Source organism: Rhinolophus hipposideros, assembly GCF_964194185.1.
Source record: "Rhinolophus hipposideros genome assembly, chromosome: 11".
NCBI classification, from domain to species: domain Eukaryota; kingdom Metazoa; phylum Chordata; class Mammalia; order Chiroptera; family Rhinolophidae; genus Rhinolophus; species Rhinolophus hipposideros.
In genome coordinates this window covers 79,062,192-79,080,345 of record NC_138057.1, presented here as the reverse complement: position 1 = coordinate 79,080,345, position 18,154 = coordinate 79,062,192, and the positions used below count along the sequence as shown (strand labels likewise).

The window sequence follows — 18,154 nt, the reverse complement described above, 5'->3', positions numbered from 1 at the left end:
GGGCGGGACCCTGTGGGGCGCAGCCGGGGTCCGCACAGGCTGGGATTTAATGCAGAGTTCAGCGTTCCACCGCTATCCTGCTCCAAAGATGCACCTCTGCCACCCGAAGTTGGGACCCAGGGTACCATGGCACCCCTGGATCCTGGACCTGGAGAAAAGGCTGGCCCAGTGGTTAAGAGCAGAACTCAGGAGCTGACAAACTGTGGTGCCAACAACTCAGTTATGTGACCTACCTTTCCTGGGCCTCAGATGACTCTATAAAATGGGAATGAAAGCATTAACTTGCTCGGGACACTGTGAGCTTCCCTGCATGAAAAGAGCACAGTGCCTGGCATACAGAAGGTGCTCAATAAATGGAGACCAGGGGACTGAGCCTGAACCCTCAGCACTAGGATACTCCAAGGGAGGCCAATCTTGATCTTGAGTAACTAGAAATTCCCCGCAGGACCCAAAGGCTGTTGCATACCCAGCTCCCAACCCTGCCCACAAGTGTAAAGGCTGCTGGAAGCTGAGGAAAAGGCCGGGCCGGGGAGGGAGCCAAGGGTGCAGACAGGTACTGGGAGCACTGAAGGGCACAGAGGGACACATCCTGCAGGGTGGGCCGTGTGGGCCTGTGGGAGATGACTCAGCGGGGGCCTGAGGCTGCCCCTCCTCCTCACCCCTACCCACACCACCATTGCAGGGTCTCCCAAAGCAGGACAGCCTGCCCCGCCGGGCTGGGAGCAGACCCCACGGAGGTGACTGCGAGGGCTCTTCTTACCCTGGCGGAAGTCTGAGAGGATATGGTACACCCGGAACCGGGCAGCGGCTGCACACACCTTGGAGTGGCCGTAGCAGAAGCAGCTGGTGCAGCCAGCCGGGCTGTGGGGCTGCAGGTTAAAAGTGCCCGGGCGACATCTGAAAAAGAGGAAGGACAGGCCCACAGGCCAAATGAACAGGGGAGCCCAGCTGGACTAATGTGAATCCAGAATCACAGGGGAAATTTAAAAAAAAAAAAACGTACAGGGGAGTTGCAAAGCTAGTACAGAGTCCCATAGCCTCTTCACCCAGCTTTCCCTATTAACACCTGATGTTACCACAGTACATTGATCAAAACCAAGAAATTCACCTTGGGTAACGTTACTAAACTCCATACTTGACCAGGATTTCACACACCCCCACCCCCTTCTCACTAATGTCTGTTTTCTGCTCCAGCGTTCCGACCAGGACACAGCATTGCATTTAGCTGTGTCCTTAATCTCCCCGAATCTGTAACTCCTTCTCAGTCTTTCCTTGTCTTTCAAGACCTTGAAACTTTTTTTCCCCCTCTTTTTCCACATTCCCCCCACCCCCCGCCGCTCCGCACTCCCGTTCAAGCTATGGTTTCTCAGTCTGGTTGTGTAGGACACAACTCCCTGGCCCATGCTGGTATTATGAGCCTTGCGCTCCCCCCGGCTGAGGCTGTGGGTTGCCCATCCTCGGTCGACTGCTCATAGCAGCTCATGCTCACGGCAGCTCTAGCCAGCTGCCAGCCACTCATGGCAGCATACAGCAGCCCACGCTCGCTGCCAGCCACTCATGCTGGCCACTGGCCACTCCTGGCAGCACACAGCCCACGGCAGCTCACAGCAGCTCACGACGACCTCCCGGCAGCCCAGCTCCAGGGAGAGCCATTGTTTACAATCTTAGCTATGGAGGGCGCAGCTCACTGGCCCATGTGGGAATTGAACCTGAGACCTCAGCATTAGGAGCATGGTGCTCCAGCCACCTGAACCACCGGGCAGGCCCCCTAACCTTGACATTTTTGAAGAGTACTGGTCAGGTGTATTTTGTAGAATGTCCCTCAATTTGGGTTTGTCTGACGTTTTTCTCATGATGAGACTGGGGCTATGGGTTTTAGGAGGAAACAGAGGTCAAGTGTCTTTATCGTTATAACACATCAGGGTAAATGATACCCATGTGACATCACTTAACCTTCACCACCTGCCAGGGTTCTCCACTGCAGAACTGCCATATTCTAATCATCAGAAGCAAGTCACTAAATGCAGAGCGCTAATTTCATCAGTGGCTCCTGCCTGCAGCCACTGTTACTGGTATTTAATAGTGATTTTCTATTTCCCTCATTCCTTCTACATTTATAATTTAGAATGCTTCTGCAAGGAAGACTTGTCCCTTCATCTCCATGTATTTATTTATTCACTCATCTATTTATATCAGTGTGGACTCGTGGATATTTATTTTATTCTTTGGGTTATAATCCAATACTATCGTTATTTATTTTGTTGTTCAAGTTGTTCCAGCTCTGGGAGCTCTTTTAGGTTGGCTCTTGTGTCCTTTTGACACAGGCCCCCATCCTGATTTGGAGGTTTTTGTTTTGGGGTTTTTTTTAAGTCTGTTTTTGTTTTTAAGCACTTCCTGGTTTCTGGCACTAAAGACACTCCAGGCTCATCCTGCAATTTCCCCACCCCAGCCCTAGAATCAGCCATTTCTCCAAAGAGCCATGGGGAGGCCTTTAACAAATACAGATTCCTGGTTTGCACCCCAAGGGGCTCCATTTGAGCCTCCCAGATAGAAGAATCGGGTTCATAAGAAACTGCTGATAACCCAGTGCCTAGCAGGCTCCAATGAACACATCTCATCAGGCCCTCCCATTTCATAAATGGGCAGACTGAGGCTTGGAGGAAGGACCAGCTCAAGGTACGAGGCAGTGGGGCCGAGCTGTGGGAGAACCAGGTGGGATCTGGTCCCCAGACTCCATTCTGCCTCTTCACTTGAGGAGTTTCAGAGGGAGGAAGACAGAGCAGGGAATCCACCTCCCATCCCAGGGCCCACAGGCCACATGTGGACAAGGTGTGGGGGCGGCCTGGGGCTGGCCATGGTGAGAGTCAAGGCCAGGGCCAGCCATGCAGCTTTGACACCAGCTTCTTCCTGAACCAGTACAGGCCCAGCGGAAACTGCCAAGAGTAGACAGTATAATGCTGTGTCGGCTACTTCACACACAGGGCCCATGGCCAGAGAATCAGAGTCCCAGGCAGACCCTACCCTGGCTGCAAAGGGCTTCTCAGGTCAGGGACAAAGCCAGGAAGAGGAGACGGTGCATGCGCAAGGAGGTAAACCTCCAATGACCTGCTAGACGCACTGCTGGGCTAGGGAGGCCCCCAAACATGTGAAGGAGGAAGAGTAAGGACTGCATGGCTTCGGGAAAGTCCTTCTGCCTCGTTGAGCTTTAGATGTTCCATTTGTACCATGATAGGATGGCAAGGATGTCAAATAGGTTTGAATGTCAGCTCAACTGATAGGAGCTTCTTGGAGCAGGACGTAGAGAAGGAGTCGGAGATTACAACAGGGCTCATGTGAAAAACTGCTGTGCTCTGGTGGCAGCCAGCCTCGGCTCATAGCGAGGCCACCCACACATGCGTCCAGGTCCAGCACAGGCAGCAGCCAACCACAGATAGCTCTGTGGCTCCTACCAGGTAGCCGCAGGCTGGTAACAGGCAAGGCTGAAATGAGCCTACGCGGGAGCCCCTCCCAAAAGACACCAGAAACAACACACCTAGAGGCCAGCTTCAGACCACACTAGAGCTCTACCTGGTTAGCCCCACAAGCAGAACACCCAAAGTGGGGGGTCTCAACAGGCATAAAAGCTTGCAGGGGTAAAGGCTCCTCTGAGGGGTCAGCCCCCACACAGCAGCTCATACATTGTGGGTGCAGCCAGTCCCCACAGTTAGTCAGTATGCAATGTTGGTTCAACACCCATAAATCAATCAATGTGATACACCACATAAACAAAATAAAAAACAAAAATCATATAGTTATATCAATAAATGCAGAAAAAGCATTTGACAAAATCCAGCATGCATTTATGATAAAAACTCTCAGCAAAGGGGGAATAGAGGGATCATATCTCAACATCATACTCAATGGGGAAAAGCTAAAAGCATTCCCCTTAAGCTCAGGAACAAGACAAGGATGCCCACTTTCACTTTTATTCAACTTGGTACTGGAAGTTCTAGCCACAGCTATCAGACAAAAACAGATATAAAAGGCATCCAAATGGGAGAGGAAAAAGTAAAATTGTCATTATTTGCAGATAACATGATACTATGTACAGTGAACCCCAAAGATTCCACCAAAAAACTCTTAGAACTGATAAATGAATTTAGTAAAGTCGCAGGATACAAAAGTAATATTCAGAAATCAGTTGAATTTTTATACACCAATAACAAACTATTAGAAAGAGAAATTAAGAACACAACCCCATTTACAATTGCATAAAAAACATACTTAGGAATAAATTTAAGCAAGGAGGTAAAAGACCTGTACTCTGATAATTATAAGACATTGAAGAGAGAAATTGAAGAAGATACAAATAAATGGAAACATATACCATACTCATGGATAGGAAAAATTAATATAGTTAAAAGGCCAATACTACCCAAAGCAATATATAGATTCAATGCAATCCCTATCAAAATACCAATGGCATTTTTCACAGAACTAAAACAAATAATCCTAATCTTTATATGGAACCATAAGAGACCCCGAATAGCCATGGCAATCCTGAGAAATAAGGACTAAGCTGGAAATACCACACTACCCGACATCAAATCATACTACAAGGCTATAGTTATCAAAACAGCATGGTACTGGCATAAAAACAGACGCATAGATCAATCGAACGGAACAGAGAGCCCAGAAATAAATCCATGCCTATATGGTCAACAAATCTACGACAATGGAAGCAAGAATTTACACTGGGGTAAAGACAGTCTTTTCAATAAGTGGTGCTGGGAACACTGGACAGATACATGCAAAAAAATAAAACTGGACCACCTTCTTATACCATATACAAGAATAAACTCAAACTGGATTAAAGACTTAAATGTAAGACCCAAAACCATAAAATTCCTAGAAGAAAATAGAGGAAGTAAACTCTCAGACATTACCCCAGGTAATATTTTTACTGATATATCTCCTCAGGCAAGAGAAACAAAAGAAAAAATAAACAAATAAGACTACATCAAACTGAAAGGTTTTTCACAGCAAAGGAAACCATCAACAAAACAAAAAGACATCCTGCCGAATGGGAGAAGATATTTGCTAATGATACATCTGATAAGGGGTGAATATCCAAAATTCATTAAAAACAAAAAATACTCATACAACTCAACACCAAAAAAAGCCCCAAACAACCCAATTAGAAAATGGGCAGAGTGCCTGAATAGACATTTCTCCAAAGAGGACATACAGATGCCCAATAGACACATGAAAATATGCTCATTGTCACTCATCATCAGAGAAACGCAAACAAAAACCACAAAGATATCACCTCACACCTGTCAGAATGGCTATCATCAACCAACAACAAATACTGATGAGGACGTGGAGAAAAGGGGAACCCTTGTGCACTCTTGGTGGGATTGCAAATTGGTGCAGCCACTATGGAAAACAGTACGCGGTTCCTCAAAAAATTAAAAATAGAACTACCGTATGACCCAGCAATTCCATTCCTGGGTATTAACCCAAGGAAATCCAAAACACTAATTCAAAAAAATACCAGGGGTGCCAAAAAAGTGTATTCAAGTGCACACTTTGGTCAACGTTGCTGAAGCGGTAGTTCGCCATCATCAGAAGTGTGTGGACGCTGAGAAGTGTGTGGAATACAATGTGACTTGTATTCATCTTTTGTTATCAGTGCATACACTATTACAATTTTAATACAATTCTCCTTTTTTAAAATGTGTATATATTTTTTGGCACCCTCTGTATATGCACCTCTGTTTACTGCAGCATTATCACAACGGCCAAGATATGGAAACCGAAATGCCCATCAATAGACACTTGGATAAAATGTACTGTGGTACATTTATACAACGGAGTATTATTCTGCCATAAAAAAGAATGAAATCTTACCATTTGCAACAACAGGGATGGGCCTAGAGGATATGATGCTAAGTGAAATAAGTCAGACTGAGAAAGAGAAATACCATATGATCTCACTTACATGTGGAATCTAAAGAACAGAATAAATGAGCAAACAAAACAGAAATAGACTCACACATACAGAGAAAAAACTAAGGGTTGCCAGATGGGAGGAGGGTTGGGGGATGGGTGAGAAAGTGAAGGGATTAGAAAGTACAAATTGGTAGTCACAAAATAATCACAGGGACGTGAAATACAGTGTGGGGAATATAATCCATAATGTTGTAAAGACTATATAGGGTGCCCGATGGGCAAATCACTTCATAGATTACATAAATGCCTAACCACCATTCTGTACACCTGAAATTGATATAAACTAATATTGAATGTCAACTATAATTATGCATACATATGCATATATACATATATATAGTTACGGGATAGGGACTACAGCCAATGGTATTGCAATAGCTATGTACGGTGTCAGATGGGTAGTAGACTTGGTGAGATTATCATTTCGTGCTGAGTTTAAATGTCTAATCATGTTGATTTGTACAGCTGAAACTAACAATAAAATAAAATTAAACTAAATTTTAAAAAAGATTGCTGTGCTCATTCATAATGTCTGCCCTGTGTGAGATGGGAGGGTTGTGGTGAGAATAACATGTCGTTGCTATGCCTGGATTAGATGATCTCTCCTATCCTTGCCAGCTCTTTCTTTTCAGGATTCTAAGCTAGAAAAAAAAAAAATGTCTTTTCAAGGCTTATGAACCATCAGTGATGGTGGGTGAGTCAAAATATAAATAGTGTCATACAAGCTTTAGAAAACTTCCCTGGATGGCAGAGCCACAGCACTACAGGAAGGGTGCCGGGGGGTGAAGTGCCTAAGTCTATGAGTCCATGCCCCCTGCTCCTCCTACCACCACAAGCCCTGAGGTCACTTCCAGTAGGGTTATTATCAAACCGCCTCACCTACCTGTCACACAGGCTGCCTTCCACATTCTCTTTGCAGGGGCAGCGCCCACTGTAGGGGTCACAGGTACCCAGGCTGCCAGCAGGATTGCAGGTGCAGGGTCTGCCAAAGAGACAGGACAAGGGGAAAAGTGTCCAATGAGTAACTCCAGAGTGGGACTAGCCCGTCCTCCTTGGAAGGAATTCTCTATCTGTCCCCGTTCCTGAGAGAACCAGGAGGCAGGCTGACTCAAAAGCCTGCCTCCCCCCATCTTGCCAAAGAAGTGACCCATCCACTCACCTGAACAGCAATCCATCTGCCTCCCCACCCACTCATCCAACCATGCATCCACCCATCCATTCACCCATCCACGCACTCACCCATCTGTGCAACCTTCCATCCACCTATCCATTTGTTCACTCATCCATTGATCCACTCATCCACCTATTCACTCACCCATCATCTTTCTACCCTTCCTTCCTTCCTTCCTTCCTTCCTTCCTTCCTTCCTTCCTTCCTTCCTTCCTTCCTTCCTTCCACCCATCTTTTTTCTATCCATCCATCCATCCATCTGCCCATCCTTCCTTTCATCCATCCATCCATCCATCCATCCACCCACCACCATCTGACAAAACATGGTTCCTTCCCTCATAGAGTTTACAGTCCAGTGAGGACGGGCAGGCAAACAGGTAGATGCGACACTTTAGTGGGTGCCATACTCTAATAGATGTACAAGAGCCTATGGCAGCACCAAGCAAGGGCTTGGGGTGGGGACAAGGACACAAGTAGAAGGGACGACTTCCTGGAGTGGTACCTTGGCTGAGAACTGAAGAACGAGTTAGGAGTTTGCTAGACACAGGCCAGGGACAGGTGGGGGCTTAGGGAAGACAGGAATGCTCCGGGGTGGGAGGAACGGCATGTGCAAAGACCCGGAGGCCGGAGACACCCTGGGGAAGCATCCAAGTCACCGCCTAATGGCCCGGTTTGTGGCCAGAACCACTGAGTATTTTGTGTGGGATCTGAGACTCCCCACACCCCCCCAATGCATTTCCACCGCCTTCAAATATATGAGACTTGAACTAAGGCCAAGTTCATTTAAAAGTGCTTCTGAATTTATAATGGCTTTTGTTGTTGTGTTTTGGTCATTGTGTATTTTCTCAATCAAATGATAAGTGGGTTACTATCTTGTCTTCTGAGGTTCAGACCCCAGCAGCCCCCTGCCTGTCTCTCTTCCCTTGGATGCCCCCCCTGGTGCTGTAGGCTCAGCTTCCCCCCCACCACGCTCCCCTCACTGTGACCAGCCTCCCTCTGTCCAGGTGCCCAAAACCCTGGGGGTCAGGTGCCCTGCCTCTCCATGGCCAAAACTAGTACAAGCCACCACGTCACCACTTCTGCTGCAGCCTCTGCCCCGGCGTCCAACCTCATCCCACTCCTACTTCACGCCTACCCACAGCTCCTCCTGGGGCCTGGAAGGCCTCACTGCAGCCTCTTGCTCTGCACGCCCTCCTGCCCTGCACTCCCTGCTCCCTGGACCTGCCTCGGAGCCTTTGCATGTGCTGTTCCCCACTGCCTGGAGCACGCGTCCCTCCCCGTTCCCTCAGCCCTCACTATCAGTCTCACACTAGAACTCAGTGTCTCCTCCAGGAAGCCTGTCCTCGGCCCCCAAGGCCGACTGCACTTCCACAGGACTGGCTCATACTCATCTGTCTGCCTCTCCAGGGACTGGGTGTCTCTAGTCCTTGCTCCTTGCTCAGGATGGGGTGTGGTAGCTGCAGAATAAGAAAATGCTGACTAGAAGAAGAAAAAAAGGGATGAAGGAATGGCGGGATGGAAGGAGGGAGGGAAGAACAGCTAATGTCTCGTCCCCCTGCTCCCCGTCATTCAGTCCAAATCCACCGCCATGAGCCCTTGCAGGCCGTCCACACCCATCCCCCCGCCACCCTCACCTGCAGCCTCCCTCGCTCAGGGAGTGGAACCCGGGCAGGCAGCGGTCACACTTCCAGCCCGTCACAGTGGTCTTGCAGCGGCAGGTGCCCGAATCATCGCACTGGAGGTGCATGGAGCCTGGGGGAGGAAGGGCACAGGCAGCAGGGGCTGCAAGGGGGAACGGGGAGGGACTGGGGCAGCAGGGCCCACTCACCTGCGGGGTGGCAGTCGCAGGGCTGGCAGGGCATCCACACGTTCCAGCGATAGAAGTTCTCCTGGCAGTGCTGGCAGTGCGGCCCGGCTGTATGGTCGCGGCAATGGAGGCAGCGGCCACCGTGGCCTGTGCTGCGGAAGAGCTCCCGGTCAAACGTGCACTGCTCAGAGTGGCCGCTGCAGTTGCAAGCTGTGGGCAGGAGGCAGGGGGTGTGTGTCAGCGACCATGGCATGTGGTAGGAGGAGAACCCATGCCTCCTTGTGCTGAATGAGCAAGCAGCTCGAGGGAGGTCAAGGATGGAGTTCAGGCCCAGTTTGATCAAGGATATGGAGCCCAAACAATTGATCTTAAGAGCAGAGGGGGCTCTATTAATAAATACACCAAAACACAGACCCTCCCAGGTAAGCACAGTCACTCAGTCATGTGTCACTCAGTCACAGTGGCTACCTTCCCCAGCGCCAGTGCAGCTCACTCTGGGATCTCCTGTGGGTCCTCTAAGCCGTAATAATTGTGTAAATCTGGGGGTGCCCAGTGATCATGAGATCACTCAGATGCATGAGAAATACAAGTCACCCTTCATTTACCCATTAATTCATTTTTTAAAACCTATATACTAAGGTTGACTCTGTCTTGACTCTGGTGATGAGCCCAGTGGGGGGATCTGAACCCAGTGAAGTCTGAACCCAGTTCCCACGTTGCCCACTGTTTGATGGAGGCCAGATGGAAGTTCTGGAGGTGGAGGGCTGTGATGGGAGAGTCAGGGAGGCTCTGGGATCGGAAAGGAGGAGATCCTACAGGTGGGGGAGTGGGACGAGCCTTCCTGGGGGAAGTCAGAGTTACAGGCACATCTGAGGGGCAAGCAGGAAGGAGCTGGATGGTGAAGGGAGGGAGGAGAGAGAGGGGAGAGTCCCAGGCAGGAGGTGAGAGCAGAGGACAAACCGCAAGACCAGAGAAGACCTACCCAGTGTGTGCAGGGGGTGGGCATGGCATGTGATGGGCAGGCAAGAGGGGGAGGACATTGTGCAGTGTGACAGGGCAAGGGGGGTGGTGCAGGGGCAGCTATGAGGTCAAGAGGTCAGCAGAGCTTGATCCATTGCCGGGCGTAGTCACGTTTGCACTTTAGAAAGCGCCTAGGGCTGCAGGTCAAGGAAGGCAGGAGGCTGGGAGAGCAGGGAAAAGGGGGCTTCAGTGCCCAGAGGAAGGGTGAGGGGAGCCGGGCTGTGCAGCAGGAGACAGTCAGATGGGCCGGAGGGATGGGCAGAGGCTGAATTCAGGGCTCTGGGGCTGCTGGGAATGGGAGTGGCAAGGAGTCCGGCATGAAGCCCCAGCTTCCAGGCTGGTGACGAGGAGGCCAAAGATATGACCACAGGGATGAGGACGTGGCAGGAGAAGCAGTCTGGCCTTTGTGTCTCCTCCATGGGGTCAGCCCCAGGCTCAGACGGGTGAGCCAAGCAGCACAGCTCCCTGGGCCCTGGGAGGACGCCCTGGTGGAGGCGAGCCAGTGAGGGCAGCAGGAATCCATCAGGGCCATGGCAGCCCTTGGCACAGTTTTAAAAAATGAATTAATGGGTAGATACCACCCTGTCCCACAGAACATCCCGTCCCCTCCCCGGGGCAGCTCTAGCTGCCAGTGGCCCTAGCCCGAGAGGACAGGGGCCCCGAGGCCAAGCTGTCAGGAGCTCCTGCACATGAAGACACTCCCGCAAGCAGCAGCACAGCCAGCCGGAACCCGGGGACGCCAGCTACACATGGAGAGGCTGCAGCAAGCCGGATGACTATCTGGGGAGGCAGGGCTTGGGGCGAGAGGAAAGCTGGGGCGGACAGAACGCCAGGCTGGGAGGAAGGCGGGGGTCCTCCCTCCCACTGTGCACAGCCCCAAGTCCCTGGAGAAGGAATAATGGCACCATCCTCTCTAGCGTGTGGTCAAAGCCACAGCACATGGGGGTTGGGACATGAAAGGGCTGCCTGGGGACCTGCGGGAGAAGCTGGGTGGGCAGGCCAGCACCCCCTAGGACCTGGGGTGGCCTGGCTTTCATTAGCAGCTGTGGGTGGCGCAGTTGAAACAAAGGAACAAGTTAGGGGACCTTCCCAGCCCTCCTACCAAGGACACCTCTACTGTGGGGAACTTGGTTTGGGGGAGCTGTTTGTGAGGGGAAGGACCGAGGATGAAATGCCTCCTTCCAGCCCCCCTTGAGTACCTTCTCACCCCTGCAGCGGCACAGGGGCTCAGAGTCCACGCTGCCACCAGGCCCACCCAGGAGCAGCCCCCACTGCCAGGTCTCAGGGAGTTTGTTTCCTGGCCTACATGCCAGCCTCCCGTCCCCAAAGTCCCAGGACACTCACGCAGACACTCATTGGCGGCCTCTGCTGTGCCCCGGGCCCACGGGCGGTCCTGGAAGAAGGGTAGGCAGCGTTCACAGTCCGTGCCCGTGGTGTTGTGTTGGCATTGGCAGACCAGCTGGCCCGTCTCATTGGGGCCACACTCGCTGGCGTGCCCGTTGCATTTGCACCTGGGAAAAGAACATGGGGGATAGGGGTCTGGAAACCGGGTGGGCACCGGCAGAGGAGGGGTTAGTCAGTCACCAGGAAGCCGCTGCTCCGGGTGAGCCTAATGCTGTGGCTTAATTATGGAGCTCTACTGAACACCTACTATGTGCCCGGACAGCAGTAACAGAACCAACCACACTAGGCTGTTCTGGGCTCTAGCCCCACTTAACAGATGGAGGAATTGAGGCACAGAGAGGTTGCCCAAGGCTACCAGTTAGCAATGGCAAAGTTCACGAGGCTACCACTACAGGATGGCCCCCGCCCCACGGGCCGAGAAGGACCCCGGAAGAAGTCCTCTCAGTCTCCCAGCTCACAGGGCAGTGGGAGGTGCCTCATGCCCTTCTCCTTTCCTGTGTCTAAAGGGATGGAAGTGTTGCTCCTTACAGAGCACAGCCCCAACTCATGTCATGTTCCCTCATCTGTGCCTTGGAGGGCAGCCCTGGCCCATGTCCCACCTCTCACAGGGTCAGGAGACAGGTGGAATCGGGCAGGAACAAAGAGGTGCCCTGGGGGCCATGCTCAGCTGAGCCCCACCCTGTGGGGTCATCACCGCTGTCCCGAGTGGCCACACTGAGCCCCTGAGAGGATGCCACAGCTTCCAGCTCCCAGCCTTCCTCTGTGCCGGCCCCCAACCCAATTAGCTCACATCTCACTGGAGTCCCACTGCTGTGGCAGGAGGGACCGTAATTATCCCCATTTCACAGATGAGTAAACTGAGGTGCAGGCCATGAAGTGATGGGTGCTAAGTGGCACAGCTAGAATCTGAGCCCTGTTCTTTCCTATTCCACGCAGACCCTGAGCTCCAGGACAGTTCTCTAGGGCCACTTGGTGGCTTCCGAGAAGCTGTGTCCCACGCTCTGCCCTAAGTGGGCAGTGAAGAATCGCTGACCACTGCCAGCACCCACAGTGCTTTCTCTACTTGGGGGACACAGGGCTTCGGAAGGGCACAGGATACTACTTCCTCGCCAGGACGCCATGGGAGCCCAGAGTAAGCAGGTAACACCCCAACATTTCTGGCAGGGGTAAGGCGGACACCAGGCAGTCTTGGGACAAGGGACCACCTGTGTCTCCTAGGGGGTGCTACAAACACCTCCCTATCCTATGAAGCCCTGTGACCCCAAGAGAAAGTGTGAAATTCCTATAGGCCATTGTGGGACACAGGCTGCTGGGCCATCTGCCCCCAGCCAGCTGCTGGCCCGAGGGTGGCCCAGCTTTGGCAGCTGGGGTCCAGATGTTATCTGGCCTGAAGCCCCCTGTCAGCAGGCGTCGGAACAGCCATTCATCACCCTGTGGAACAGCCATCCACAACCTCCTCCTAGGTGGTGTGACCTGAATCAAGTGTGGAGGTGGCAGGGTGAGGGGGGGGCAGAGGGGCCTCATAGACACACTCCGTTTCCCCTTCACCCCCAAGCCTCAGCCTTCTCTGGATGGTGCAGACACACTGAGTGCAGGCAGTGTCACTTCCATGTCACTTCCCAGACTTTTCCATCTCTCCGAACGCAACCCAAGCGTCCCTGAATTACGGAAGCCCCTGGCTTCCTACCCCCCCAGTTCCATCACTCCCATGTCAAGCTGACTTCCTGTTCTAAATTGCTTTCAGACCCACACACTGCTCCCCACCCTACCACCACCTCTCATGGCTGCCACCTAACATTCCAGCTGCTTCTCTCCTCTTATCCTTCCTCACGCGGATGTCAGAGGGTTGAGGCATTTTAAAAACCCAACCCTATTACTACTCCGGCCAAATCGTTAACAGTTTGCCACTGATTGAGCGATAAAAATAAACTGGATCCATGCCCCTGACAACCTTCTAGCCATCTCCACGCCAGCTCCACGCCCTCCATTCTCAGTCCCAGGACTCGTCCATGCTGGAATGCTGACCTCCTCCAGTCTTGGTAGGTCTCCGTGTACGGAGCAGTCTCCCTGGGCTCCACACACCCTGCCCTCCTGCCCTTCTCATTCTGGGCCATGCCGCCATGTTTACTAGAGACTGAACTGATTACTGCCCGCCACCCCCACGAGCCTGGGGCAGGGACACATCTGTCTTCCTCTCTCCTTTCCAAGAAAGAACCTGATGAGAGCCTGTCTATGTTGAAAACATCGTTTGTGTCTCCGCTGGTTCCACAGGGTGCCTGACACACACCCAGTACCGGGCGGCCACGCGTGTGACAGGCTGGGATGGCAACGGCCCCTGCTTCCTGGGGAGAGGAGACGCTTAAACAAACTACAGCATGCACTGACCCAAGCTAGAGAATGTGGAGCCAGGACCAGTGTCCAGACGGCACAGCCAAACAACCCACATGAGAAAGGGGACCGAGCGTGGCACCTGCTCCCTTGGTGGCCCTTCCGGGTCGTTGGCCCTGGTGCTTTGGAGTGGCCTGAGCTGTTCGTTCTGCACAGAGATGCTGCAAAGCCTTATTAAAAATGTTTCAGTCCCCAGGAAGCCCTACCAGGCCCCAGTTTACTAGGAGATCTGGAAAGGAACCGGGTTGATGGGCTTCACCATTGATAAAATCAGGAATGCTGAGAAAAGGACAGCTTTGAAAACTTTGAGCCCAGTACCTGCTCATGGTCACCATTGGCCAGCTTTACATGCACAACACAGGCAAGGCCAGTCTGGCTGTCGTTTAAACACAGTAGGTCTGGTGTGTTCCACAAATGGTGCAGGAAAAGCAGCGGAGTCGGGCTGGGAGGAGGGAAGCAGCCAGACAGGCCGCGAATGCAGCGACCACGGGACCAGCATCCTGCTGCCTCTCTCTCCCTGGGGCACCAAGTGCCTGCTTCACCCTCCACCCATGTGGGGCGACACCCACATGGCAGCCCTGCGTCCTGGTGCCTGCCGCCCTGCCTTCCACCTACCTGCCACCCACAGAGAAGTCAGAGACGGCGTAGTAGTAGGACTGCAGCACCCTGGGGTCTTTGAAGATGTCATCCCCAAACGTGTTGAGCCGGTCTAGGGAGATGAGCAGCTCGGTGCTGGTGACCCACTCCTGGGGGTGTGGAACAGAGGGAAGGGGAAGCGATGCCATCAGCAGGTTCCTGGGTATTTACTCCCACCACACTCTGCCGAAGGCCCAGCTGGCTGCCCTGGGGGTTGCCTGGGACACAGGGACAGGCCAAGCTCAGATCAATTCCAAGGACACTGCAGAAATCAGGAGCCTGTGCTTTGGGGTCACCCCAACCTGGGTACCAGGCCACTCACTAGCTGTGCAACTCTGGGAAAGCTGCTCAATGTGCTGGAGCTCCCACACCCCCATCTGTGAAATGGGACAAGGCACAGTGCCAAGCCCACGTGGCTGTCTGCAGGATGGCCAGTGTCAGCAGCAGGGCATGGGGGTCTGGCACATGCTCGGTCAGCAGTGACCCTGTTGTGTAGGCCACCTGACTCCTCCCAGCAGCTCCTACACCCCCTTCCAGAGGTCAGCTCCGGGAGGGCATCCCAGCGCCCTTCTCCCACTCAGCTGGGCCTGGTGTGGGGCAGGTCCTAGGTGTATAGGCTCCTCACGTGCTAAAGATCAGGCTCCCACAGACAAGCCACCTATCCCAGGTGAAGCCTGTCCTACCACAACATACGCCCCTGAGAGCGGGGACATGGGGGTCCCTTGTTCTCGCTGCCTCCCCAACCCCTGGGCTCTGCCCACACGCAGCAGGCCCTGGATTAAGTACTTGCTGAGAGCTGAATGAGCGCCTCCCCCTGGAAGAGCTGGTAGAGAGATGGGCAGAACCCATGTGAAGGCTGACATTTTCATCTGTTTGCTGTTATAATCAGAGGTCGTTCTGGCTGAATTTTAATTAACAGTTTAATTCAGCCCAGGAGCTCCTGGTTTAGCAATGAGGCCCATCAGGACAGAGGATGAACTCCTGCCAAAGTCTGTCTCCTTGCCCCAGCATGACTCAGGCCAACGGGCCTCTGCTGCTCGCCCCCAACCTCCACCCCCAGCTCAGCAAACTCCTGAGCCCGTTGCCCGGGACCCAGGTCCTCAGCAGAGGATGCTTCAGCTGGGGGAGAGCGAGGGGTCCAGCCCCAGAAAACTTCAGTGAGGACCTCAGCACTCAGCTGAGTTTGTAGGTCTCCATCACTCCCCGAATCACTTCTCAAATGTCAGCGTGCGTTCTGAAATCTGGTGAAACTCCGGATTCTGATTCAGAGGTCTGGGGTGGGGCCTGAGACTCTGCATTGCTCACCAGGGCCTGGGTAATGCTGACGTTGCTGGTCCCTGGAGCAGCAGAGGAGTGAAAGCCCACAGTGGGAAACCCAGTGGGTTAAAAGCCCTAAATAAGTCTTTGCTTTCTCCAAAAAAGTGCCACCTAGAGAACTCAAACCAGTTGATGTTCGAGCTGGAAGGTGCAGGAGGTGACACTGTGTGGTTGGGGCTCAGGTCCTCTCAAAAACCTCATGAGTAGGTACTGTTCTTAACCCCATTCCACAGGTGAGGAGACTAAGGCTCTGAGAGGGTACGTGTTCTGCTCCAAGTTGCACAGTTGGTGCACAGCAGAGCTGGAATTTGGGTCTGTCTGACTCCAGGGTCCCAGCTTTCTCCCCTTGGCAGCCTACCTTCCTACTTCTACCCCAATGCTCTCATCATACCAGGGGGCCCAGAGGGCAATGACCTGCCTGAGGTTCCAACCTGCGTGACCCTCCTCTGGGTTCCTACATCTGCTTTGCAGCCTATGACTTGCTCCATCAGTCTGCAAAGACAATAGCAACAGAAACAGGTCTCCAAATCTCCTGGAGACATCGGGACGGTCAGTAGGAGAGAGCAGAGGGATTTGTTCCCTTAGCCCAATTGTGTGGGGCTCACCCTGATGCCTTATAGGTCATTTTAGGGCAAACCAGAGCCCCCACGTGCACAAGCAACAGCCTTTCGCTACTTGCAATGACCCAGGCCTGACTTTGGACAGACCTCAGGGTCCAGAATGAAGCGCGAAGGGAAAGCAGGAGGCGGAGCATCGGCTCCGAGCAGCAGGATTCTGCTCCAGCCATCCCTCCAGGATGAAGCCGCTCGGGGCCACTCAGCTCTGCTGCGTGCTTCTGACCTGGCAGGCTCAGCCTCTCCCCGAAGTCCGTGGCCCCTTGGGACAGAGGGGTCCGGGATCTAGCAGCTGCACAGACACACCCTTAATTACCTCCCACCCCCAAATGCACCATGTCCTCAGAGAAAGCCCCACTCCGGGTGTGCTCAGAAGGGACAGGAGAGAAAGAAGGGCCTGGTGACCTTGGTGACCTTGCTTTCTTTGTCTTTCTCTGACCTTGACTTCTGCCTGGGCAGCATTTCTGAGAAAGTTGTTTCTCATCAGGGACAATGTCCAGGACGTCTGAGGCAACAAGTCAGGGGAAACCACACTGCCAGGGTCTCCACTGTAGCCAGGTGATGGTGGCACAGGCAGGGCAGGGCCCAGCTCTTCTGCTGCTCTTTAAATGACCTTGGCTGATCTTTTCTAATCTGTGGAGCTTGGAGCCCTCGGGAGGAGACATTGTCATTTTAAACAGAATCATAGTCATCACATGTGAACAGGTTTAATGGGACAAGCAGGGCCTGGGCACTTGGAGCTGTGATTTTGTGCCAGGAAGGATTAACCTTGCCCAAAGAGACGTCTGGCTTTGGCCCCGTTGCTCCTGAGGTCACCTCTAAGCCATGAGAACGTCCTGCTCGATAAGAGGGTCTTTGTTCATCTGGGGTCTGAGCCACCCCAGATAGTCTATGCTCACATGTGATTGAGGGGGGCCCTTGGGCCACATGGTATCAGCTTGACCCCTGGACGGGCTGGAGATCAAGGCCAGCCAGCAGGCCGTGTCTATGCAGCTGACCCCCAATATACACCCTGGACGCCAAGGTGCAGGTGAGTTTCCCTGGTGGGCAACAGTGTGTGTGTACTGTCACACATGGGTGCTGGGAGAAATAAGTCCTGCCCCGGACTCCCCTGGGAGAGGACAGCTGGAGGCTCCAGGGCCCCTTCTCTTGGTTGGTCCCATCTGTATCCTTTCCCGGTAACAAACTGTCAGTGGACACAGCAGCTTTTCTGAGTTCTGTGAGTTAGTCCAAGGAAAGTCACTGATCTCGGGGACCCTGGGCCAGGGACTCCACGTCTTCTTGTGCTGGGCACCCAGGGTGGGCCTCAGTGTCCCCTCTGGAAACAAACAGCGTTCTAGCCCTGGTCCCCTCCTGGTCCCAGACAGGCAAAGGAAATGCTGTGAACATGTGAGGGCAGGAGATGGCAGTTCTTCTCGGCAGAGGCCTGTCTGAACGCAGGGGGGTGGACGAGAGGGCCAGCCAGGACCCAGACACGTCAACCAAGCCACCACGCCTGGAGACTCTTATCTTCACAGCATGAATGAGCCAAGTGCTGTGCTGGCCACTTTATAATTGACTGTCCAGCGTGGCAGCCACATGTGGCTATTTAAATTAAAATTCATTAAACAGAAACAAAATTGAAAATCCCGTTCCTCAGTCGCGCTAGTTACATTTCAAGTGTCCTATAGACGATTTCTATCACTGCAGAAAGTTCTGCTGGATTTGTTGCCTTACAGCATAGAACCCAGGATTCTGATTTCAAAGCTCATGTTTTTCCCCCGTTTTCCATTTTTTCCAAAATGGAAAAGCCCCTGGACCCCCC

At 52.8% G+C, this 18,154-nt stretch overlaps 1 protein-coding gene across 1 annotated transcript in view; it reads right to left on the bottom strand.

Annotated features, from left to right (window-relative positions):
• Positions 1 to 18,154, bottom strand: part of LAMC3 (laminin subunit gamma 3) — a 56,544-nt gene that overhangs the window by 26,037 nt on the left and 12,353 nt on the right. Inside the window, exons 3-8 of the mRNA XM_081065509.1 lie at positions 14,399 to 14,529; positions 11,336 to 11,502; positions 8,993 to 9,181; positions 8,799 to 8,916; positions 6,878 to 6,976; positions 761 to 897 (exon numbers count right to left, since the gene is read on the bottom strand). Of these exons, the coding sequence (XP_080921635.1) occupies positions 761 to 897; positions 6,878 to 6,976; positions 8,799 to 8,916; positions 8,993 to 9,181; positions 11,336 to 11,502; positions 14,399 to 14,529 (841 nt within the window). The remainder of the gene's footprint in view (positions 1 to 760; positions 898 to 6,877; positions 6,977 to 8,798; positions 8,917 to 8,992; positions 9,182 to 11,335; positions 11,503 to 14,398; positions 14,530 to 18,154) is intronic.